We start from the raw sequence: 27,415 nt of genomic DNA, 5'->3' as shown, positions 1-27,415 counted from the left end.
GCCTTTAACATCAAAAGATATTGTAAAACCTTTCTCATATAGGTTGTAGGTAGAGCATTTAATAAAAAGAGCGTCCGGAATCGACTCCCACTACCAATTTCATTATAAAATTTCCAATCGAATTCGGAATATAAAACTTTAAAACAGAGGAAAGAAATCATACTATAAATGAATAGAAAATGTTTTCCGTTGTGTTTTGGAAAATATTTTATTTTTAGTGAACAACAATTACTGATATATTATAGATACATATTTACATTGTTTTCAGAATATACTTTTCCGTTACTGGAGAAAACATATTCCTTGTTATATCTGAGAAGTATCCCAAATGTTTACCGGAAATATTTTTCAAAAAGTGTTTGGAAAACATTTAATGAAGTACAGGAAGCAGTGGCGTATTTAGGGGTTTCCGGGCTTAAGACCCCCAGAAATTTTATTTACTATATTAAAGTAAATGTAATACCCTGCACAATTTTCACATTTCCAGGAATAAAGTTAGCCAAATCCCCCCACAAAACAAAATCGTAAATACGCCATTGGCAGGAAGTGCATTTTAGAAACGTTAGCAGGAAAATAATGTAAGGAAAATTTTCACAAATTGTACTAGAAATATTGTGTTGAACAAGGGTAAAAGTGAGGGGGAACACGGAGGACTCCGTGCCCCCACCTCGAAAAAATATGTACGCGTCCCCCTAGTTCCTAAAAAAAAATACAATGGGCAAAGATAGGCAGGGGAACGGCGTGGTATCATGCCGCTAACTATCGGCCCCCAACTTTGCAGATCCATTTTTACCCCTGGTGTTGAATGTAATGAAAAGAGAATATGAAATGTATTTCATATATTCTACAAATATTTTCCAACATGTTATTTGCAATCTTTGCTATTGATACGAGAAAACATATAAAATATATTTTTAAAAAGTCAATAGTATTAATAATTAAACCTTATGTTCATTCATCAGTATATTATTCCGATTTGTTCAAAGTACAGGGTGCGGCACGTAAAACCGGCCCGTCGTAATATTCTGGTATATTGTGTTTTTGGCAACACTTAAATAATCTACCTTCCTACCAAGAGATGGCGTGTCGAGGTCGGGTCGACTTACGTGACGTGCAGCCGCAGCCAGTGAAACTTGTCGAAACCAGTTGAGAAAAAGGCCTCGTTGTGTTAAGCCGGGTGAGTGTCAGTGTGTGATAATGCCGTATTCGATACCCGAACGTGTTGCCATTGTTGAAGGGTTCATTCTCAGTGGATCTTTTGTGAAAACAAAAGTATTTGTTTCGGGAGAAATTTCCAGGACGTTCTGTGCCAGCAAAATGCACCATTCAGGAATTGATTGAAAAATAGCGGCGTACAGGATCGGTTCAAAATGCTCCCTGGAACAGACGACCATCTGTCTGCACACCTGAATTAAAGATGCAGGTGGAGGAGATAATGACAAGAAGTCCTCGAAAGTCAACCAGGAGATTGAGTCAACAGGTTCATGCGAGTGAGAGAAGTTGCAGACGTGTTTTAAGGGGACTGAAGTTAAAACCGTACCGGATAAGAGTTGTGCAAGAACTGAAGGAGCCTGACCTGCAGAAGAGGGTGCATTTCTGTCCATGGCTGTTGAGCAATGTTGCCAGTGGTTTCTTGGATCCACTAATGCTCATCATGAGTGACGAAGCGTGGTTCCACCTGTCTGGGTACGTAAATTTCCAAAACAACCGGTATTGGTCGACAGTAATTCCACACGCAATCCACCAGGTACTCTTGCATGATGAGAAGATCGGTGTTTGGTGTGCCATTTCCGCCACACGCGTTATTGGGCCCATATTCTTTGAGACGAAGTGAACAATGACGTGTATATGGGAATCCTGGAGGAGTTTTATACACACTTGACCGAAGAGGAGCGTCAGTTATGTTACTTTCAGCAGCACGGTGCAACATGCCACACATCAGCTGCATCATTGTCCCTTGTGCATGAGATGTTTACACCTGAGAGGACAATCAGCAAAGGCTTGTGGCCTCCTCGGTCACCAGACTTGTCCACGTGTGACTTTTACTTATGGGGACTGTTAAAGGGAAGAGTATACGAAACAAATCCACACACAATTGAGGAACTCAAGACCAGGATCCAGGATGTCACCAATAGCATTACAACACAAGAACTGACAAGGGTATATATGAATCTCCTCAATCGTGTTCACATGTGTGTTGAAGTGGGCGGAGGACACTTTCAGCACCTGCTGTGAAGGTGAGTAGTCATATTCAATATTACATTTCGTTTATGTGTTGTAGTTAATCATATTCAATACATTACATTTCATTTTATGTGTTCACTTACGGGCCGGTTTTACTTGCCGCACCCTGTATTATATGAAGTTCAAGGAGTACGTATACTATATTACTAGCAGATGTTTTAGTGTACTACTTTTTGATGCTTCTAGGTCTTTCCCCTTTTCATTCGAAACATTCCTTATCAAGTGCTTTTTAATAGACATCAACATAAAGGATTCCAAATATTCGTGAGACATGGTACTACTTAACCTATTTTTAATCTAGTTCAATTTTGAGAAACTTCTTTCATATGTTATTTGAGTTACAGGCAAAGTCAGTAGAAATTCGTATGCTAGTAACAAACCTGGATAAACATTACAGTACAAATTATATCTCTGCAAATTTTAAAAAAAAGCATATTGGACTATATTTGCGACGCGTTTTACACTCGCCTTCCTTCTGAAGAAATGTGTTTTCTTGTAATTCTGAATCACTTGTGTCATCGGCACAATCTGTCGTTTCTTCTCGGCTGTACTAGTTCGTCAAAACTGACTTTCAAGAATTCTCACCACCTTGGAAAGTCGAAGAGAAGATTTTCATAGAATCCTTGGAAACTTCTTTAGTAAACATTTTCATAAGGTAAGTAAGTTTATCGGTAGCTGGAAATTCTCTTACTTGGTTGAACTTCCTACCGTATTCAATATTGTATTGAACGCTTCAATGCAGTTCCTTGTCATCGGATCAGAATACAGTTTCCTCTTCACATTCATAGGGAAATACTCTCTTCCACCTCCTAAGGCAAATTCTCGACAGGTCAGTAGACACAAAGGAATCATGTTGTAATACTTCAAACTTTTTATTGGCCAGTTCCGCATTCTTAACATTCAAAATCAGTCTCTGCTCTTTCAGTTGGGACAGAGTAGTCTGATCTTTCAATACAACTCCAGTGCACAAGCACCCTGTGTATGGAAATAGTTTAATGGAAGGGTCGTCACTTGAAATATTCTGAGGAACATCTGTGCTGTAAGAATTGTTTTGAACTTGAGAACATCTTTTATGTATCCTTTTTCTTTATACCTAGCTTCTGGTTTGATATTTGCAGAAGCAATTGGCTTCATTGTTATGGTCAACTCTATATACAAAGCACTCTCTGGGTTTGAAAAATGGCCAAAATTTTTCTCCAAAGTAGAATGATATCCAAAATCTGGTTTGCGCAATAACTGTAAGACGACTTTGGAGACATTCGATTTTCCAAATGTCCATTCGCAGATAATATTCATGAATAAATGTCGCACAGTCATTCAGCAAAATAAACAATGACACAGAATCAATACAGCTTTTTGCCAGATCACATATAACAAGATTGAGTATACGAGATTGACACGACACGTGTAACTGATCATAGATGTTTCGAAAAATTCGAATATTGTCCGAAATATCCGAATTTGCATGTTACTTGCGCCATTGGTTGAATTTCCAATACACTTCTTAACATCAAAATTTAACTTCTGCAGAATTTCCAATAGTAAACTGCAAAGATACTGGATATGCATTTTACAACGCCAATAATTCTTTCTTTAAGAACGGTTTTAACAACATACCGTGAAACAATAGAGCACTGGTCTGTTGAGTAGTATCCAATAGAACAAAAAGCATTCCAGCTGAGAGACTTCTTTCGAAGTATCTTCTTTGATAAGTGTGTTGGTAGCATCGAAAACATATTCATCGTGTTTTCTGAAACTTACGTGATCACCATCCTGCGTACTTCCTCGCACATGACTCAGTTTACTCTTCTCGATGACCTTCTGTAAATTACTTTTAAGCGGAAGATCAAATTTGCTCAGCGAAAGAACAATATTCAGAAAGTTTCCGTGATATGTAGCTGTATCTTCCAGTCTATAGGCTGCTTCATTTACTTTTCCTCTGCAAGTGAGCTCTCTTTTACCAATGAGTTTCAGCACTTCGACAACTGGTTGCATTATCTGACTATTCTTCTCAACCTAATACTGCCGCTGTTTTATCTATCCATGAGGAAGTAGTTTCTCAAAACTATGTTCCCTTTTCTTAGATAGTAAGCATCCACGATGGTCTGATGTATCTTGGAAGACTCATGCTCTCTTACTCGCTGACGTACAGAATCTTTAAGAAAGTGTTTGTTCGATCTGCAGAATATGCTGTGCACACGCCGTAAAAAACGCATTTTGGGTAGAACGATATGACATCCAAGCCATGTTGGTGAAAAAATGAAATCTTTGAGTTTTACGTCCTACATTTATGACAGTTAGGCCAGAGGAGACGGTGATGATGAGTAATGAACAAAATGGTGGAATGAAGAAAGCGGGAGAAAACGGCAGAACTCCGAGGAAACCCACGCACAAGGTTCGTCCACCAAAAAGTTCACTTGGCGAAGCAGGGTTTGAACCCGGGACCCCATGCACCAGAGGTGAACGCTCTACCACTGAGCCACCGCGGCCCCTTCCTGTTGTTGCCATCTGTTCGTTTAAGCCTATAAGTAAACTCAAGATTAAAGGGTATGTTCTATTTTGGTTGACGGAGATGGAACTCAAAATCTTGAGGATATCATTCATTTGATGACCTATGAGGGAGTTTGTGGCTCTATTCCCTACTGCATCATGGTTTCAATGTTTTCACTGACTTCGAAATCGTCAACGCTAAAACTAGAGCTTTTCTGTTCATTTTCTTCTTTGATAGTAACAATCGTAGCTGATGTTTGAAGCACACTAATTTCAAGACTCATGGAAGTGGAATCTTCTTGCTCATTTTCCACTCTGACAGTGCCATTCGTAGCAGGTGGGGTAGGATCGGTAACTTCAACACAATATTCAGTCTTTTGGCAGTCAGTAGCTATTAGTTTTGCAGGTTTGGAGGTACTAAACAGATAGGTATATTATCATTTTGCAGGTATCAGCATCGGCATCTAATAACTTTGCCTTCTTTCCACGACGCGGCATCGAGTTTTACGATTTAAAGCTTGGTCCGTTCAGTCCAAAATATTCTTTTATTTGTTGCATAACGGATTCGTTGACGGGGCTCACCGGGCACCGCCCCGGCAGCCCGGTGGGCCTATCCGCCGCTGTTCGTAATATAAGGGATATTTGGGATAATTTTGGAACTGGGGGTTCAAAATAAGGTAAAATCACCATGTTTATAGGAGAAATGAGTTGATGTTAAGTAAATGTATTTACTAAGTACTAACATAACCTAACCTACCCTAATCTAACCTAAACTAGCCTAAACCATCAAAAACAGAAAATATAGGAAGAAAGTACGAATTATAAGAGAGGAACTCTGGTCTCCCAAATCCAAATATCCTAAGCTAACCTAACCCAACCCAAACTAACCTATCCTAAATAAAACCATTCAAAAATACAGAAAATATAGCAACAAAGCACGAAATTTAAGCAAAATATTCTGGCCCCACAGTTCCAAAAATATGCCCAATATTTTTAAAACGCCTATTAATTTTGTATGGAAATGTTTTTGTTACCTTGTTCTGAAAATTAACTGAAATATTTTGATACAATATTTTACAATTATTTCCAGAATATTTTATACAACGTTGAATTAATTTTCACACGAGAGTATCGTAGTAGCATTATTACCAATCATTGTACTAATTATAGCAGCATCAAAGAAATATATTTGTTAAAAATTTGAAAATTAAGAGGTCCTGTATGACATCGCATAACCACCTATGTGTGATTGCAAATTAGCATCGCTACATCAACCGTCATTTGTTTATCAAAAGAAAATGTTGATTATATAATAGGAGCAGGTTTAAATGCGCATTTGATGGAAACGGAAGGAGAAGTAAACAAAAATGGGCAATTTTTATACTCACTGGGAGAGGATTTTAATTTAGAAATAATGAACATAAAACAAACACCAGATAAGAAGACATACTTCAAAAGAGAGATAGCTACTATTATTGATTATTTTCTTGTTAGTGAAAAAAGCAGGAAAATTGTTAAAGAATTTGATGTTGATGAAGACGGAATCTATAGTTCAGGAAGTGATCATAGATTAGTAAAAATGGAGCTATTTGATCAGGAGGACAAGATAAATTTTTCACAAAAAAAATAAATAAAATAAAATAGAATAAAAAAATAAATAAATAAAAGAGATCAAAACAAACCTACTATTAATAGACTTGAAAAAGAAGATATAAGGAAATATAAAGAGAAGTTAGAAAAAGAATACATAAATGAATAAAGCTATTAATCTCTGGTAAAAAATTAATAGTGCTGCAGCTGAAGTCACAAAATGCGAAGGAAGGCAAGAATGGTTATAGAGAAAGTAGTAAGTTCAATTGGACCAAAGATACAGAAACAAAAATTAATACAAGAAAAGAAAAAAGCCAAACCCATAGATTAATACTAAAGAAATTCAAGAAAGGAGAAATTGGGAAAGAGGATTTAATTCAAGCATGGAACAACTATATAAATAGCAAGAAAGATTCATACATAGCTAAAATGAAAGAAATAAGAAATTTCAATGATAAAATAGCAGAGGAAATTAGGCCAGGAGGGAGAGAAGCAACGAAAAGATTTTGGAGATATGTCAGAGAAAAACAAAACGAAACAGAAAAAGAAAACATTCTTAGAAATGAAAATATACAAATGCTGAAAGACAGGACGAAAATTGTGGTGTACTTAACAGATTGGGCGATGAAGCAAAATTATGAAGAACGGAAAAATGAAACAAATAAATTATCAAAAATAAGTAATAAGAGTGCAGAAAAAGAAAATCAGGAATTAACATATGATATTGAAAATATGGAAATAGAGAAGGTTAAGAAAAGACTAAGAGGAAAAGCAACAGGAACAGATGAGGTATCAAATGGGATGTTAAAAAACCTAGATAATAAATCTTTGGAAAGTTTAAAGAATATTATGAGTAATATACTTGAATCAAAGACCATTCCTCCAAGTTGGAAGCAAAGAAAGATAAAGTTAATATATAAAGGAAAAGGGAGAGATAAAAATTATAGGCCAATAGCTATTACGAGCTCCGTATATAAGTTCTTTGCAATTATTCTAAGGAACAGATTAATGAACTGGCTAGAGAAAAACAAAATATTAAATAAGTTACAAAATGGATTCAGAACAGATAGAAGAACAACATTACAACACTACAAATCGAAATATGCAGAGAAAGAAAAGAAGATTACATGGTAGTATTTATTGATATTGAAAAGGCGTATCATACAGAGATAGAAATTATGGGAAGTAATGGAAAACTTAGGAATATTAAAAAAAAAAAATATTTATGCTTCTTAAGGAGGTATATAAGGATAACAAATACAGATATGAAATGGCAAACATAAAATCAAAATGGATAGACAGTAACAAAGGTTTGAAACAAGGATGTCCTCTATCACCAGTTCTATTCCTAATATACATACACGATGTGGAAGAAGCATTGTTCAAAACAAAGAGAGTGTTAGAATTAAGATTGCAAGGAAAAGAAAAAGTAAGAAAAATCCCTGGCACTGTATTTGCAGACGCTGTAGCATTGATGAGTACTAATATTGAAGACAATTAAGGAAATGTTAGAAACAGTAGTTAGGAAAAGAGAAGAAATTGGTTTAAAAATAAATGAAGAAAAAAGCCAGTTCATGGTTTTTAGTGGAGACATAAAGGATCAAAATATACAAGCAGGAACTTAGTAATAAGCAGCACTGGAAAAATAGTAGAATTTTTAGGAATTGAACTTGAAGAAGTAGAATCTTATTTGAACTGGAGAAAAAAACTGAAAAATAAACTACAAAAATATACAGCAATTATAAAATATAAAGCAATGTGGTCATACAACAGATATGAGGTGTCAAGAATACTAGGATGCAAGTGGCAGTACTGGCGCTAACTTATGCAAATGAAGTAATAACTTTAATGGAAAAAAACAGGAGTATTTTACAAGAAGCACAAAATCAAATAGAAGATTTGCCCTAGGAACAAATAAATTACGTTCAAATGGAACAATAACAGGAAAGAAGAGATTTAGTGGTTTTGTAAAAAGAGAAGTTATAAGTAAAATACAATATCTTGGGAGATTAAAATTTATGGAAGAAACAGGATTAGTTAAAGTTGTGCATGAGGCCACTGAACATACGAGAAAAGCGGAGAACACAAAATTGTTTGAGAGAGTTAGGAAATTAGAAAGAAAATATGGTCGAACTACCCACTGGCACAGAGAAGAAAATTATAAAAATTGGGTAAAAATCACCGAAAAAACAATTAAACAAAAAGTGCAAGAAAAGTTGTATGAAGAAGTTGTCAAGAAGAGCAGTTTAAAAGGAATATACACACATAAAAAGCATTACGAGAAAATAAACTTTATGGACAATGATTTACGAAGCATTTTACTTTTCAAAGCCAGGTCAGGGAGCCATGAAACAGGGGTAAGATTGAAAAAAAAGTAAAGAAATAAAGGAAAAATGTCAACTACGTTTTAAAGAATCCGAAACACTAGAACACTTATTGTTAAAACGTGAAGAAACCATAAAAATTAAGGGAACATGAAAATTGAACAGTGATATGGAAAAAGAAGGGAATTTGGTTAAATTAGCTTGGAGGCTAGGCTTTAATGTAAATGGAAAATAACTAAGTGAGAAAGAAATGAAAAAGAACTTCTTGAATTTTGGTGGAAAAAGAAAATGAAAAACGTCAAATGAAAAAAAAAAGCAGTACATTATTTTTTCCTATTTTTTAAATTTTTTTTCAGGAACCAAACATCTGAAGAGAAAGAAGGAAAATAGCTTGAACCTAAATCTGAAGCGGCATTCCCTGCACGCTATGTTGAATTTGAGGTAAGCTGTATTTAGGTAATAATCATGACGGAGCCGAAAATTCAAAACCAGTTTTTAGTCCTTTCGATTTAAATTATTTTATTTAAATGAAGAAGTAATATAAGGTCTATGCAATCTCAGCACACGAGGACTTTAAAGTCTGGTGCATCTATCAACTACTCTAAACAGTGAAGACGACAAAGCAAGAACAGTGAACAACATACAAGAAGTCAGCATGTATAAGGATTACATAAAATAATTTAGTTTAAACGCTGTACAAGTTAATGAAATTTAAAGTGGGCTAGTCGGCCATTAATTTTACGGTTAAAATGAGCGTATGCATGTTTTATCCATGGAGGAATAGGGAAAGGTTCTAGAACACAGGTCTTCCTATATAGATTAGTAGCTAGGTTGGTTCTTTTCTGATCCCTGACTTAACACCATGCAATTTCTAGTTATGAGGAAGTTAAACGTGCGTATTTACAATACGAATTTTCGGGATATTAACCACCTAAATGACCTATAATGGATGTGATATAATTTATTTCCCGTAAAATGTGTGCAGGTATTTCACATGAAACCGTCGTTGGTATTTGTGTCTTGGACTTAGTGGTGAACAGGTTCAGACGACTTCAGTGAGCTCACAAGTACTTAGTACTTATAGTAAGTATATTATATCACTGACATTCTTCTCGGTGTATATGTATGTACAGATTAAATATTTTTTTTTTCGTCTCATTCAGCGACACGAATATGACTAACTTGCATAATTTTAAGATGCTGTTTTGAATATATGAAATAATGATATCCAGGCTTGAAAAGATCATATCACTTATCAAAATTTAAAACGAGGTTCTACCGGTATTGTATATACACGTACTAATATTCAATTTCTAATATATGTCAAGCTAGAGACACAAAGTCACTTTCGCACGAGGCGCATTACGAAACATGAAATGGGAAAACATCCCATTTCGCACGCTATTGCACATGTGACGTGTTTCGTTTACGTGTACCAAGCAGTTAGAAAAACCTGACGTTTCTCGTAACTCCCCTTCCACGTGTGTGACAAAATATGCATTTCCAATTGTGTTTTTTTAGCATATCTTCTACCACAAACTTTGCATATTTGATTTTTTTCACTGTGTGTTAACACGTGCGTTTCCAAGTAAGACTTTTGCGTAAACCTCTTATCACAAAATTGGCAAGTGTGAAGCCTTATACCTGTGTGTGTTAACACGTGCCTTTCCAAGTTAGACTTCAGCCTAAATCTCTTATCACACAATAGGCAACTGTGAAGCCTTACACCTGTGTGTGTTAACATGTGGCTGTTCAAGTAATTTTTTGTAGTAAATCCTCTACTACATACTTGGCATGTGAAAGTTCTGTCACCAGTGTGTATTAAGATGTGTGATGCCAATTGTGATTTCCTTCTAAATCCCTTTGAACATACTGCACACTCATGGGGGTATTCACCTGTATGTATCAACATGTGTCGGGCCAATTCAGAGTTAAAAATATAGCCCTTACCACAAACTCGGCATGTGTGAGGTTTTTCAACACCGTGAATAAACCCGTGTCTTGCCAAATATGAACGCAGCCTAAATTTCTGTCCGCAAACATTGCATTTGTAAGGTGTTTCACCTGTATGTATTCGCACGTGTGATGCTAAAAGCGATTTCCGTGTAAATCCCTTTGAACATTCTTTACATTTGTAAGGTTTTTCACCTGTATGAATTAACGTATGTTTTTTCAAGTAAGAACGATCTTTGTATTCCTTTTTACATATCGTGCATTTATGAGGTTTTTCACTTGTATGTGTTATCGTGTGTTTTGCCAACTCCCACTTTCTAATAAATCCCTTTCCACAGACCTTGCACTTATTAGGTTTTTCACCCGTATGTGTTTGATTGTGCGTTGCCAAATGCGACTTTCTAGTGAATATCTTTCCACAAAATTGACACTGGTGAGGTAATCCCTTTTTAATGCTCTTGCAAGTATAAGATTTTTCATCTGGAATTGTTTTCTCATCACTGATAGCTTCTTTCCGTTTAATAGCGGCTCTGGCTTTTCTGGAAAGAATATGTTTATGAAACTGTGAGGAATTGAGTATACAAGAAAAAGAGATCAATGCAGATAATAAGGAACAACAAAGAAATGGAAAATGCTTCCATGTAAGATAGAGCAATAATGGGTAGATACTTGTATTGTATACAATTTTAAATTGCATCATAAATATGAGGAACTGTCAGGTACTCATAAATAATTCAACATAAAATGAAGTATGGCACTAATATGATATTTTGTGATTTTTTGTAGAAATATGGAAGACAGAACTATATTCTATTTTCCAGAACACCCTTCCTTTTTGTTTTTGAAATTGTACATATAAGTACATATACGCTACCAGACTTAAGTTAATTCCAAAGTACCGTCGTAAAAAAAAAAAAGAGTTGTTATGTATTGTAAATTTCACATTTTTATTACAAACTCGGTTTTCTTGTTATAATTACTCTTTCTTTGGGATTTATTAATAAAGTAGGAAGTAAAGAAATGTTATTTTCAGTTTTTAAATCAAATAAAGCAAAATAAGAAAATCATAAGCAAAAAGCTTTTACTGATATGAAAATGTAGTTTGTTAGATAATTACTTGAAGAATATGCTGGGGGAAATTTGAGGGAAAATGACTCGCCACAGGTATTAAGAAAACTCACAAATACGTAAAATTTAAAGTGGAGAAAATTATATATTTTGGGATGAACATACAATTCGAATATCAACGACACTTCTAATATCCGAAATCAATCAACATTTTTTGTTGAAATTACACAAAGCGAGAGCAATTCCATTAGCAACATCACAACGATTTTCGTAAAAGATTCCTCTGTGGTCAAACTTGTTTTTTAGTGCTTTCCAACAGCTAGAAATAAAGAGCGGCAGTTTGAGCCTGAGTATAGTATGTTGTTTTATTTATTTTCTTTGAGTATATAGACGTGTATTTTAAAATCATAAATGTCCAATTTAAATGCTTGAAGAAAGAAATATTAGTTGAGGAGTAACATTTCAAAACTCAGTCACATTTATTCGCCAAGTCCACCAAATATACACGGGAAGTTAAAATTCTTATGAGAACAGGTTTCGATTCCCGGCAGGAGGTCATGTAGTTTGAATCTATGTTAATCAGTACGTACAGGTCTCATATAGACAGGTTTCTCAATGAGACAGACTGTAAATCAACTCAACTTATTAACAATTTTCTGAGTTAAATACCAATTTGAAAGCACACTGAAATGAAAATTTTTCATGTTTTTGATATATGTTCCAATATACAGGTATATATATATATATATATATATATATATATATATATATATATATATATATATAGCGAGAGAGAGAGGGGAGAGAGAGAATAAACATTGTTTTTTTATAAGGCCACGGTGGCTTAGTGATAGAGCGATCAAATCTAAAGCATGGGCCCTTGGTTCGATCCAAGCTTCCACCAAGTGAGCATTGTAGTAGACAAACACCGTGAGCGTAGGCTTTCTGGGAGTTCTCCCCTTTTCTCCAATTTTCTTCATTCTACCATTTTCATTCATTCTTCATGATCACCGTATCCTTTAGCGTAGCCAACAGAATCGTCGGACGTAAAATTTGTAATTCATGTTCTGAACTTTTGTAAAGAGAACTGAACAAACCTATTGAAAATGTGCACTTCCTAAAATTGAACTAAATCTTAATTACAGTAATCTGTAATATCTTAGGTTTCTCATTTATTTACAACGATTGTTTATTTGTTCCCTTTGTTTTTGTAAAGGTCTATACATTGCTTTTAATTAGGAAATCAGTTTTGTTAGAAAATGTAATTTATGAACACGAAATGTATAATAATGGTTATATATGAAAGAGATTTTGCTCCACCAGTCTTGCAATAGAGAGCAGTTGAAACCTTCAATCTCATCATTCTACATATTTCACTTCAATGTTCATATTCATGTACTAAATTGGTGCCCGAAATACGTTGGTATATGATACGAAAGAAGCAAATGGAGGAAGCTAATACAGTAAAGTCATGGACTGCTAAAGGCGGGGCTCGTGTTCGAATGTTGTTGCGACAATTTACTATAATTTTTGATGGTACTCGGGATTCAATTGCTAAGTAGCTTATTTTCACTTCTTGTGACGCATCTGAATCTCTTCTACTCCTCTCAGTATATGAAGTTCCTAGCTCCAACAGTTTATATAATAGTACTGGTTTTCGTCAACAGCCAGGAAACAGTCCTTATTTAGATATATGTTGTTTAACTTAAAGCGAGTATTTCACAACTATTTACCGAGCGGCAAGATCTAATGTGGTATACTGTTCAACTTGACTTTAAACAATTTTAAACGTACCAAACATTATTTCTACGGACCCTGTAAGTGCCTCTACAGACAAGACAAAACCTATCGAACTGTTTTTTTACAAAACACACTGTTCTGTGTCTTCTGGCTTAGGACCGGTTTCAATTTATCTTTATTTCGTATCTTTTTCTCCCATGTCTTCTCTCATTAGAAATGAGATTTTTGGCGCGAAAAAAAAAACAAATTAATTCGTACCATTTTCTTAGGGTTCCAAGAGTAGTTTCCAACTTTTTATGAACCTAGAAATTCTCATGGGCATTCTCAGGCAATATTGCTTCCAGAAATAGAACCACTATCGTTTCCTTTTCAAGTAATGTTTGAAAAAAAAAATCAGTATCAAACCTTAACGAACTTTTATATGATATATGTATTCATGAAAATAGTCACTACTTCTTACGTACTCAGTTGCTCTTCCCCTCTACAAAATTTCCAGTAAAACATCTTCGTTTAAAATAAACCATATACGGTTTCATATTCAAAAACCGGATTTGCTTTCAGATTGAAACTTAAATGTCTCGCACCAAAGACGCGAGAGGAAATGATTTTTTTTTTAAATAATCATTGGACATATTTTCTCCTTGACGTGATATTTGTTATAAAATCTCTACTTTCTGTTACTTTACACATTAGAAAAACATACTTTAAAATACCCACTCCCAAAGACCGAATCAAACCAATGACAGAGACAGCGTGAGTTCTTTAATGTGAAATTTTGTATTGGTATGGTTATATCAGAACACTGTTAATAGGTGAGTATTCCTAATAAATGAATCGATTAGGTAAACTGATTATTATTTTTGCAAGTGTTCCGATTTAAATCCCTACTGGAGAGAAAGTAGAAATTTTGTATTTGGAAACGTAATTTGATTAGGATTTGAATACATTTTATAAAATTCTACAATTTTGAATTACACTTGCAACTTTTATTGTAAAGCACAACCATTACATATGGAGTGGTAAAGAGACACGAACGCGGAGCTAATGGGGTAGAGGCTAAAATCCCTATACAATGTTGGAACAGTTTTTGTAAGTTTATCTCGAATATAGACGGTTGGTTTCAGGTTGCTGTTCATCTCGGAAATTCATCCTTACTCTAATAGTGCTAGCGTTCGTCATGGCACCATCCCTATACACTTATTCCTTTGAAAGCAGATGAAATATTTGTTTCTACCACTACGCAAACACAACCAACAGTTTCATACACCTCTTTTGATCGCAAGATCAATACAGTTATTTCCTAATGAAATTGAATTTATAGACAACAGTAGTACTTTCCGCATCAGATAATATACGTCGTATGTATTTGTAAATGTTTTACAAAAGAAATAAATAGTTATTACAACTTTTTAGGATTTCGATTTAATTTCATATTAAACAGTATTTTTATGATTGTTCGTATTGTTTTATTAAAAAAACTGTATTATGAATTACAATAGCTATTGTTAATCCGAAACAAAATAATAACTATACATAGGGCCTACAAAGCAGAAACTTCAATCCTTATTTTGTACGTGTGGTTTCAATTTGATATTAACTTACAAATCTGTTTCCTCTTTACGACTGCTAGTATTTCCCACATTATCATCCCCAATATACACGAAAATGGTGAATAAAAGTGACAAGAGATTCGAAAAGCTCAGTTAATCTGATTTTGTTTTTATAACTACTTCACATGTTTAGAATATAACTTTATATTCAAATAAATTCCTGAGCGGGCACCAAACCATCGCACACTACGTTATAGTGAAACCTCGTTTTAATCGTTCTACGAAAAATGCTCGAGGCATAGTTATGCACTGGCGTAACAGTTTGTGATTTATTCGAGAGATACAAAGCGCTTTACATCGAACCATTTTTCTTGTTTCCTTTTTTTTTTATTTTTTCCTACAATGCATGAGAAAAAATTAAATTAATTTTTCTCTGTGGTATTCAGAAATACTGTTTCAACTGACCGCAAAACAGGAATCTCCTTTTGGTGTGACATGCGATTATGTGTGGTAATTTATTTTCATACTATTACTATTAGCAAAAAGCAGACGATACTACCCTGCGAGAATCAAGCATTTATTTCTTTGACACATATTACAAAGTATCGGATAATTTGCGACATTAATTACAAAACATTGACGAAAAGAAGCTTTTTGAACATTAAGTTTAATAAACATAATATTCAATTATGTAGGGCCTGGTAGTTGTCTTTCTTCTTTAATTTTTGGAGCATGGTCCATTATTGGTAAAGCTCTTACCTCCGATGCGCAAGAGGCTGTGGGTCTATCCCGGTGAAGTAAGCATGTGCTGGACAATATTGTGTCCTTAGGTTTTCTTGCAGTATTCCTGTTTCTCTCAACTTCATGTTTCTGCCAATTCTTCCATCATCGTTCTTGCTTAAATCACCATCTCCTTTAGCCCAAAGGAGCAGGGATCTAGAACATTCGTCCGCATACTAATTGAATCGTGATAAAGAAAGCAATGGATCAAGCTATCAATCCGCCTTCACTCAATGTCGCTCGCTTGGCATTACTATATGAATATTTTATTGAGCTTTAATAGAAAAAAACAACCTACGAAATAACACATCTTCAGACATACGTTCAGAATATTGTTCTAAAACCTTACCGCTTAATGAGAATGAGCACAGTAGTGGGACGTTAAAATGAAACATTTAATTCTTTATTTAATATAGCTTTTGACTATAAAGTTGTTAATAAAATAAAACATTATCAAGAGCTCGCAATATACGCAACGGTATTGCAAAGAGATGGTTACGAAAATAAGAATTTAGTCTAGTAATTTAAGTATCAAACTTATAAGTGAATGTTCCCTAGATCAAATCTGGAAAGTGAACAAAAAAGTTTTTTTTTATAATTCACAGCTTTATTTATATATTTCATCCATAATAATGCGACAATAAAATAGTTTCTAACTTCGTAGGAAAGGAAGGACTTTCGTCACTTTAGGAGTGAAGTAGCAGCAAGCAAGCTACTCATGGTAAACGAAGATTGGGTTAATCATAAAGCACGCCATTAGCATAAAGTCAAGAATCTGTGTCATTATTATGGTTAGAATATTATTATTGTCACCACGTTATCTATCTATGTTTTTCTGATACATATAACTATTCTTTTTGAATAAAACTCCATTAGAAATAGGGTCTAGCAACGGTTTCACTGGGTGAACGCTGTATCGAAAGTATATAATTTTCAGCCACTTGACGCAGTCAATCGTACTTGGTTTGTTTGTCACTATATTTCTTCTCTGTCTGTCGCTGTTTTTTCTGTTTACCACCCTTTTGTTTAATTTGTTTCTTCTCATATCCTATCCTCTTTCCAGTTCGTTACAATGCACCACATCATTTAGTTTGATATATTCTGTTTGATGAAACACAAATTCCACAATCTCTCATAGCATGTCCAAACTACCCAGGAAGCTCTCTTATTTCCTTTTTAATAAAGATGTGTGCGATTTCAACATAGTAAGTTCGATATATATATATATATATATATATATATATATATATATATATATATATATATAGATAGATAGATAGATAGATAGATAGATAGATCTGATAGTGCTTTCCACGAAGGATGGAATATTTCAGTTGGAGATAGTGAGCTTTTACATGTTAATCATAATAAATATTTAAGTCAAAATTTAACATAATGGCATTATAAAAACGTCAACTGGATAATAAAGCAGTTCAAGACAATACTATTACTTCAATCTGTATCATAGATTACAATTATCATGAAAAGAAATCGGATATTCGTACCAGCAAAGGATCTTATTGAGGAAGATTTGACATGAAAAGACAAAATAAATGAATTTAACAATAAAATATATTATTCGCTGAGTTTTTTTTATATGGGATTACTAAAATATTAAGTATCACAAAAATTAACAGTTTTAACCCGTTTTTTCCCGGTGTTCCAATATTGGAACAATTTTAAAGGTGAGGCAAATACCCGCTCAGCTGGCTATATTGTATCGCGATTAGTTGGAAACGTGCAAACTGCATTCACAAGGGATCGAATGAAGAGATGATGTACTTCTTTCCTGCTCTATTAGCTTTTGCACCTCGCGGTGGTGACGTCATTGTCAAAGAAAATTTTTCATACACCATGGAGGCAAGAAAGTAAGAAATTATTCCTTTACTTTTATAATTATGTCCGTTTATTGCCTCAAATACCTTGACTAATAGTTGTTTCAAGTCATATCAAAGATTTATCAAGAAAGTAATTATTATAACTTGTACAGTGTAATCTAAAGTACAATGTTCCAATAATGGAACACCAGGAACGAATGGGTCCATTATTTTCATTATTGTAAAATTTCGTTTCTGTCTCACATCTTTGAATGTATATTACTTTCTTATTAAAATATAAATGATTTTTGCTTTCCGTACGATTTCTCTGTTTATATTTCCTTTGTTTCCAGTGGCGGCGCAAGCACTCATATTCTAAAAGTATCGAAAATAGCTCATAATATTTAATTTGGTTGTAATTTTATACTATTGCACTATATAATATTATAAATTATTTTCTGAAAAGGTATGGAGCATTGATGTATGCTGGATGTATAATTCTTCAGTGAACTAGTTAGTATCACGCATGTATTTGGTACACTGAGTCTGAGGTTCAATTCCCTTTGTGGTAGGATTGTACATTCTAAAAATATACCTGATGGTTCTATAATTTTTTAATTTAACAAAAAAGCTCTTCCCTTCAACACTATTATAAGAGCTTAACATGGGATTTGAATCATGTATGCTCTTGCCGGGAATCGAATTTGTGTCTCTTGCATCAAATGCAAGAACGTTAACCATTTAGTCATAAGAGATTATTATTATTATTATTATTATTATTATTATTATTATTATTATTATTATTATTGTGTAACAATTCATTTTTTATTTGTGTGGTGTATGTGTGAACCTCGAGGATACCTCGTTCAGTTTCAGCCATATGTTGGACGAGATGTAAATACACCTAAAGACACTGGCTTGGGAGAATATGTTGTAATACAGTTGACAAATTGAATTACAAAAGATATATTCATTTCAAGATATAGGCTACGCGGACAGACTATTTTCACCACTTTCACTAGGACGTGAGTTTGCCGAATTGGGTATTGGTTTCACTGGAACTATTACGAAGAACCGAATAAAGAGTTGTCCACTAAAAGATCTACAGTAGCAAAAGAAATAAGGTGGGGGCATTTTTTCAAACCCGACGCAGCTATCAAATGTATGGTGGTGGAATAGAATGTCAATCGTGTAGTTTATTTGGTGACTACATGCAATGCTGTGGACCTTGCAAAGAGATGGATTGCTAGGGAGAAGAAATTACCAGTTCCACAACCTAATACTGTTTCAAAGTATAACAAGTTCATGGGGAGAGTGGATAAGACAAATGAAAACATTGAAAGTTACAGAATTTCAAGCAGATCCAGAAAATGGTGGTGCCCTGCTTTTGCGATCTGTCTTGATACTCCTTTCCACAATGTTTGGCAACTCTACAGGAAAACAGAAACAAACCCATCATTTGATTATATCGACTTCATAAGAAGTTTAGACGAAATATATTTGCAGAAATATAGTTCTTTACCATCTTCAAGCGGAAGGGCGAAAACAAGCCAGGAATTTCTGTCACGCATCAGGAGAGGTATAAGACAAGACATTTCTGATCACTGGATAGCTCCGGCTTCACACCTTACCACACTCAAATGTAATTTTAGTTGTTGAATTGGTCAGATCTGTTGGCAAGAAAATCAAACTTTTTTTCCCTAAATATCAATCTATATTGATTTTGCATATATCTGAAAATTTAACGTGTTAATATTTTATTCCTATACGTCCCTATAAGAACTATAGGATACATAGTTTAGAATCATTAAAGATTATTTTTATTCATATTCTGTAGTAAACATTGATATTTTAAACTGTTCGTCCTGTATTTCATACTATAATATTCGTACAAAGTATATTTGCAATGTAAAAATATCAAAATTGATCGAATGTTTTATAACGAAATTTCTATATAGAAAAAGCATAGGTATAGAGGGGTGTTCTATTTGTAGAATAAATAACAAGCATAATAATTATTACTGTCACGTTCGTTAGTAATGTCAGAGTTTACGAAAAAATCTTACTGGTACCATTCGTTCCTGGTGTTCCAATATTGGAACAAATACTACTGGTCCCGTTCGTTCCTGGTGTTCCAATATTGGAACATGCCCAAACAGCCGAATTAATTACGAAAAGTGGCAGAATTTAATATTAATCGCACAATTAGAAACCTCTCCTTCAGAAAAACACAAATTTTCAAAAAAATTCGAAAGTAAAATAATTCGGGCAAAAACGGGTTAAAGACAATGTGCAGAATCGAAATTGGGATCTTCAATTCCTAAATCGTGGGAAAAAATTGCCAAACTGATAGTAAGTTCAGAGGTTAACGTCGCTGAATATTGAGACTATATGAGAAGTTGATTTACATTCAAAAGAGAATTCCAGACATTCCGTAATGCGTTCAAAGCTGTTCCGTCGGTAAATGAGTTCGGAATCTTCTGATTCACAGTCACGACTTTCAGCGTAATTAAGGGTGGGCACAAGTCAAGTGCAAGATAATTTTCTTGAGTCGAGTTCCGCGCCAATTCCGTTTTTGAGGTCGAGTTTGACAAATGGCTCGCTAGTTAAACTCAACTCGTTTTGAGATGATGGCCTGATTATACTGGAAAGCGAAAGCCGTAAGGAATATAAGCAGCAATGTCTTCTACTTTTGTGTTGCTCACGAGAGGGGACACTACTCCAGTGCTCACAATTCGTCTCGTTTCGATAACGATATAACAATAGATTTTTATAACAAGGCAGCGTCTAATATCGTGAGTATTAATATAAGTATATAGTGACGTTGTTACCATCAAGTCTGAGACCTGCGAAGTCGAATTTTGGGTCCAAACAGAAGACCAATCCTTGTAGTGATATCAATTGTTTCGGCTCAATTCAACCGTGCGAACAGCTCGAGCCGGTTCGGTTGGAAGGTAGATGTAGAGATATATTTTGTGTGCGGGAACAACGTGGTTTATTTGCATCCGTCTGTTGACGTAACTTAATTAGAAAACAAACCAAAAACGAAAGACAATAATAATAAAACTAGGAATAATTTAATTAAAACAAAGAAAAATATCCACACACGGGTTAGAATTAAATTGCATGCAAATCCTAAAGCTCGCCTAAAATTAGAAGTATTCTATGGAGGAAACAAGTGTGGTCACCAAGCGGCAAGGGCACGTCTTCTGGAAGCTTGTAACGTTGTCGATGCCGAGCCAGAGCGCAACAATTGACAAGATGACGAATAGATAGAAGGTCTCCACTAAACAGATATTGTGGAACAGGATCGCCACGTAAAAGATATACATACTTCAAATGAATATGTCCAATACACAGTCGAATTTAAAGTATTTCTTCTCAACGAGATTGTTGGAAACTAAAGGTCCAGACTCCTATTCGTGGTTTAATGGCACGCAAGTTGCTGTTATGTTCGAGATCCCATTCGGACTGCCATTAGTGTAGAAAAGAGAGGTGAACAACGGGTAAAAGTCGGTGCTAGGGAGCTGCGTCGCCAGTGAACCTTGAAGAGCTGCATCTTTTGCCACACAGTCCGCCTGCTCATTACCAGGAATGTTAATACCGATAGGAATACAACGAAAGTGGAACACTGAGCCGGCACGAAGTGAAGAATGACATTTTAACAAAATAGATTCAATCAGAGGATGCCTATTATAAACATTTCTAAGGCTGGTAAGAGCACTCTTTGTGTCAGACACGATCAGAATACAGGCACTGTTATGAGACATAGCATAGTCTGAGGCTTCAAGAGCCAGTAGTTCATTCTGGAACTGAAGATGGATATAAATGAAGGGAGTCGGTAACCATAGTGGACAGGGCCAAATACAACCCCACAGACAACAGTCTTCAAGTATCGAATCATCTGCACAAAGCTTTGTGAATGTGTTGTAAGAGAGCAAAACTCCTGACGATATGGGTGATCAGTCGTGATAGACTTACTAAACCACACCAACGGAAATGATATAGGAAGACAATGAATCTGCCAGAATAGAACGGGAAGAAACGGATAAGTATCCGCCACAGCATGAGCTAATTCATCTAACAGTTGTAATGTACGAATCGCAAAAAGCCGGCCGACACGAGGACATGTCGTTTAGAAACGATAGCGATCACCCGCTTCAAGAACGAAAGAAGGGTGACCAGGAAGTGCTTTAAGGCATGGTGGAAATGGTGACCAGGAAGGCTTAAAATAACAGAGGATCAAACATCTGCGATGATGAAGAGAAGATTAATCTGCATCAACATTCAGGCTAGGTATATAAAGGTTGTTCAGTCTGCATTTAGCCTATTTCGATTTACCTAAAAATTTAAAAGAATCCTTGGCGCCAAGTCCGTAAGTGCTCCATGTGCCTAGCTTGGTTCCTAACAATAGCCCGACAGCGTAATTTCTACTGTAATAGACTTCTCTAAAGAACTGAGAGGGGAACTTTCTGCTATTCCCTTTGTACAACTTTCCAAAATCCTTCCACAGTTGTCTCACGCCGTTTTCCCAAGGTCCGCTTTAGCAATTCATATCCATAATAGTCCATAGGACTTGGAGATTTAACAGTATCATGTTCCCACGAACATGAGGAAAAAAAAATTAATTAAATACTCACGTGAATTTTGAGATGTTCCATCTTTGAACACATTTTTAAAACTGACCCAAGAACAAAAACAAGAAACTAATCAAAAAACAAAAACAAGTCCTATGACCAACAAGTAAATGGAATTTCCAATAACAATCAAAATATGTTATATAAACAATTTCAAGGTGATTATTTTAACGGAAAACATTTTCCTCTTTATTGAAAACATGTGTAGAACAGGAGCTTTCCAAAAAAAAAAAAATAATAATAATCTCCGTAACAGCATAAAACTAGCATTTCAAATGATAAATCATTATTTTATCATATTTCATCAATAGTGCAATTTGTGAGTATCCGATTCACCTCATTTGGTAACTACCGTCTTCCATTGCCTACAGGATGTCTCAGCTGATCCCGTCGACCATTAAGGGACTCTTCAGTTTGTGAGTATGCTCAGTGCTTATAATAATTACATGACGAATCTATAGTGTAAAAGGGACTGCATAAACGCATGAGAACGCACGAGAGTTATCAAGGACAGACTACTTGATAATGACCCCGATTATTGTACTACTCGATTTAATGTTGAAAATTTGTAAATATCATTTACATTTTCTCTATTGTTCAATTTTAGGTAATGGATATATTCATTTAATAAACACTATATTTCTATAGTTGCTGCTTTGCTTCTTGAAAGATGATGTATCTTCTTTAATACTTTTTTCTCAAACCATATTACGTGAGAAATAACCAACTTTCAGCAACAGTTTAACAGGTACCTCATTAAAAGGTATGACCTATATACCACTTGACCTATAACGACCATGAACCCTTTTGGGAAGTATTCTATACAGACACGGATCCACCTTTTAAAGTTCTTGGTGCGTTTCTCTCGGTGCATAATATCTAGCGGTTTAGCGCAGTCGGAAATGTATATCTATGCTTCATCGAGGGTTATGACGTACATCCAACTTTGTTTTGCCAGATGCCGATCGTTTACCTTCCGGGCGTTACACTTTCGTTCCTTTTGGTGGGCATCTGTTAGAAGATGGCCGCGAGCTTTCTTGACCTTATCCAGCGTGAGTTGATAGTGAAGGTCCGGCTCACAGTCCCCAAAGACACGTCAAGACGATTAGCTATACACCTTTGTGTTGACGGATTTTCTTGCACTGCCATTTTGCGAAGTTTCCTTTGAATGGTGGAGGTGGCCTTGGTGCATTCCCGCTTCCTAGGCAACTTCGTTGGTGATCCAAATGGTGGAGCTTCATTGCGCTTGTACTTTTTAATAACATTTTTTATTCCACTTAAACTGATGTTGCAACCTTTCTTCTTGCATTGTTTTCTAATGACAGAATCACTAATTGGGCGTCATAAAGAGCCGCAACATAGCCTTCCCAAAACCGGCTTAGTTTGGGCGGCACTTTGGTCACAGAGCGGAAACCCACACACTTGGAAACAAATTTAACACAACATTCACAACAATGGTCCTGTTTTGTGCGTTATTGTCATCCGCACGGAAAAATAATTCCGTTCCCAGGAAGCCACTACACAACACTGCAGGACGCCACGAACCAGGTCGGGTGAGTCTATTCTGCCCGGGAGGAGAAGGAACGAAATCGGCCAAAGGTAGGCTGACCAACCTCTGTAGGGCTAGTACGGAAAGCTACTATACACAAGCGAATATCAAGATGGTGGACTGTCTAGCTGGAGAAGAACAGATTACCCAGCGAAGGGATTAACCATGTGACCATAATTCATTTTAGAACGCATCAGAGTACTGTAGGAACAGCTCCCCAAGAACGATAGGTGACGACTCAAAAAATGTTGATCGCTCGCAAGCAAGTAAATATTAGATCACGCACATGTTCACACCAAGTTAGTTCACGGTCGATTCGTACGCCAAGAAATGGAACACTATTAGTAAACGAAAGGCGTATTCCACGAAAATAAAAATAAGGATCTAAAACAGGTACGTACCCAACCAAATTAACACACTTGGTTTTGCCAACAGAGAAACGAAACCCGGTCTACCTTGTCCAGGTGTATAAACAATTCAGCGTAAGTTGGAGCAGTCCTATACATGCACGGTCACGGGAGCGACAATAAATGGACAGGTCATAAACATAAGGAATGCCACGAACAGGTGTAGTAATATGAGACATAATTGATGGCCACAGCGAATAAAGCCACAGTCAGGACACTCCCTGAGGGACACCATTTTCTTGGATGAAGCGATCAGAGTGAGTGAGACCAAAGGTGTACCCTGAAATATCACTCGCCTAAAGATTGTTAAAAAAAAGGCCATAGAGCCGCACAGCACCCAGGAGTGAACCTGTTGCTCAATTCCAAAGAACCAGTAGGGTCATACCCTTTTACGACATCAAAAAGACAGCCACTAAATGTTCTCCATGAAGCAAAGCATCTTGACCAGCGGTTTCTAGATGGGCAAGATGGCCGGTCGTCTAACGAAATTGACGGAATCCACATTGAAAGTTTGAGAGGAAGAAATTCTGCTTCAAGAAATACATTAACCAAAGATATACCAGTAAGGGCAATAGGCTGTTAGCTGGAACTGCAAGTTGATGTTTCGTCTGGTTTTGATCACCAAAGGATACGAGCTTCTCGCGAAACTACCGAAAAATAAGCAGCAACCCAGATATGATTAAATAAAAACAGTAAAGAAGCCAACGCATGCGGAGGTAGATGGCATAACGTAGCACTATGAATGTTATCAGAACCTGGAGCAGTACCACTAGTGATGCTTAGCCACAGTCGAGTTCTGCTGTAGTAAAACGGGAATTATAAAGTTCCACGTGATAAACGATAAATGTGTACGCTCAACGTGTTTATGGTGATTGAAGTCCAAAAGTAGTGAGTAGGCCTAGAGACGGAGGCAAACTATCGAGTTCATTCGCTCTTTCCGGCTGGGTTGGGACGAGAAATGGAGTCGGCTAAATTTAGCCGATGGTTCGAGCCGTCTCGGTTGGGAAGAGCCATCAGCTCGGTTCGATTCGACTCGGTGAGCCATCAGCTCGAGCCGCCTCAATTGGGTGAACTATTGGGTCGGCTCACTTCCCAGTTCAGCTCGATATTGAATAAGCTGTGAGCCCGGCCGGTAGAGCCATTGTCAATCCTAAACCCGGACCCAGCAATTTCGAATGTTTGTCCGGTGCCCTATAAATTTTAAAAATTTTTTCTTTCACGTTCATACATGATGTAATAATAATAATAATAATAATAATAATAGAAATTGTTGTAATAATAGTAATATCATAGATGATAATTATATTGTTTATGTAGATACTTGAAAAGAGCATTTGAAACTACACACAGGATTTGGCTTAACTTGGCTCGAAACTCTATCTGAATTCCAGTCGAGTTGGAGGAAACTTTTCGACTCCAGATCTCGAGTAGAGACCAAAGACATCTATCTATTTCGAGTCGAATTTCAAAGAAATCTCACACGAACTTGCTCCTACCCATTCCTAAATGAAATCTTACAAAATGTTACATTAAATTCTCATTAGTGCTAGATCAGTTTTTGCATGTTCCGAATTTTGTACTAAATTCCATTAACATTGAAGCGAAATAAGTAAAATGATGAGGCTGACTGTTTGAACTGTCCACTATTGAAAAGCTTGCAGGGGAAATAATTACACTATTACGCAAAATCTACTTCCAATCCAACCTCGAATTTGAAATACACTTAAATTTCACTTCACACACTTAGTTTTCAAAACGTTGTTATTATAACAACTATTCCTTGTTTCTAATTAAATTCAATGTTTACTCGTTAGATAATTATGTCTTACGTAGCAGCTAATACACATACTATAAAGTATGAAGCTAGTGAACATTTAGTGTAAATAAATAAAAAGTATTACAGATTAGTGGTGTATTGATATAATTGGATCTTATTCACGCAGGTCCCGTCTCATATAGCCTCGCTGCTGAATGGAACGCTAAACTCAAAATCAACTTGATTTTAAGTAGTATAAATGTTTTATATGATTGATCAAACCACTTTATATAAATGCAGATTATGAATTACACTAACATATTAAATATAAAATACAAGCATATATATTTTTTGTATATATAACTAATTAACTAACTCTATGGCCTGTGGAAACCGGAGGTTCAATTCCACGTACTCATAAGCTCTCCGCTGACTTCCGTCCTTAGTCAATCGTATCGGTTTCTAATTTTTATTAATATTTCTCCGAGACCTATCTTAATATTTCAATGCAATATGCACCTAAATATTCCTAATGATTGTTTTCCTATTGGTCTTCCAGTAGAGGCTTTGAAAAGCTTCCTACTTTCTACCATCCAGGCTATACCACCTACGCAGCTGAGCCTCCTAGCATTGATGACCCAAACAATGTTCGGTAAACTGTATAGATTATGTAGTTCCTCGTTATGAAGTTTCCGCCATTCCCCATTCCCGTTCGTCTTGGGTCCGAATATTCATCACAGGACCTTGTTCTCAAATAGTTTCAGTCTACGTTCTTCCTTCAGAGTAAAAGTTCATGTATCGCATCCTAACAGAACAACAGCCATCATTATCGTTTTATATATTTTATACTTCAAATTAATCGACAGAAGTCCCGATAACAAATTTTAAACGGAATAATAAAACGAATTTCCTACTTTTAGCCGAAATTTCATTTTTTTCGTGAATATGGTTTCCGTCTGTTTGTATTGATCTTAGATATTTGAAAGTATTATTCAAAGTACTATTTGATATTTCAATGCATCAATAATTTGACGTACTACGATCCCGACGAACTGCCATGTATTTAGTTTTCTCTGCATTTACTTTTAAATCCATGTCCCTGCAAGCGTTTAATAACACCTCTGCATTTCTTTGGTACTCCTATCATCCCCTAATAAATTTACATCACCAGCATACCTCATAACATGGTGAATATCATTCAACTCTAGGCCCTGATTGCTATCTTTGATTTTCCTTATAGCACATTCCAGGACAAATATGAATAATAATGATGACAACGCATCTCCTAGTTTTACGCCATTCTCGAAGTAAAACCTCGTGGAAAATATTTTCCTAACTTGACTTTACTTTGGGATTCAATTAAACATAACTTAATTAATCTAATTAGCTTTCAAATTCTGTAAGAACGATGTACAATGGTTCTCTTCTAACCGAGTCGTATGACTTTCTAAAATGAGTAAATAATTGGTATACCGGGATATTGTATTCCCACTTCTTTTCGAGTATTTGT

At 35.6% G+C, this 27,415-nt stretch overlaps 1 protein-coding gene across 1 annotated transcript in view; it reads right to left on the bottom strand.

Annotated features, from left to right (window-relative positions):
* Positions 1-49: 49 nt before the first annotated feature.
* LOC145684296 (uncharacterized) overlaps positions 50-27,415 on the bottom strand; it is a 42,683-nt gene continuing 15,317 nt past the window's right edge. Inside the window, exon 2 of the mRNA XM_081756467.1 lies at positions 50-11,140. Coding sequence (XP_081612593.1) covers positions 10,075-11,140 — 1,066 coding nt within the window. The 3' untranslated portion in view covers positions 50-10,074. The remainder of the gene's footprint in view (positions 11,141-27,415) is intronic.

Source organism: Thermobia domestica, chromosome 4, assembly GCF_964235325.1.
Source record: "Thermobia domestica chromosome 4, izTheDome1.hap1.1, whole genome shotgun sequence".
Classification (NCBI taxonomy): Eukaryota; Metazoa; Arthropoda; class Insecta; order Zygentoma; family Lepismatidae; genus Thermobia; species Thermobia domestica.
The sequence above is the reverse complement of the archived record's forward strand: the minus strand, read 5'-3'. Positions and strand labels throughout refer to the sequence as shown.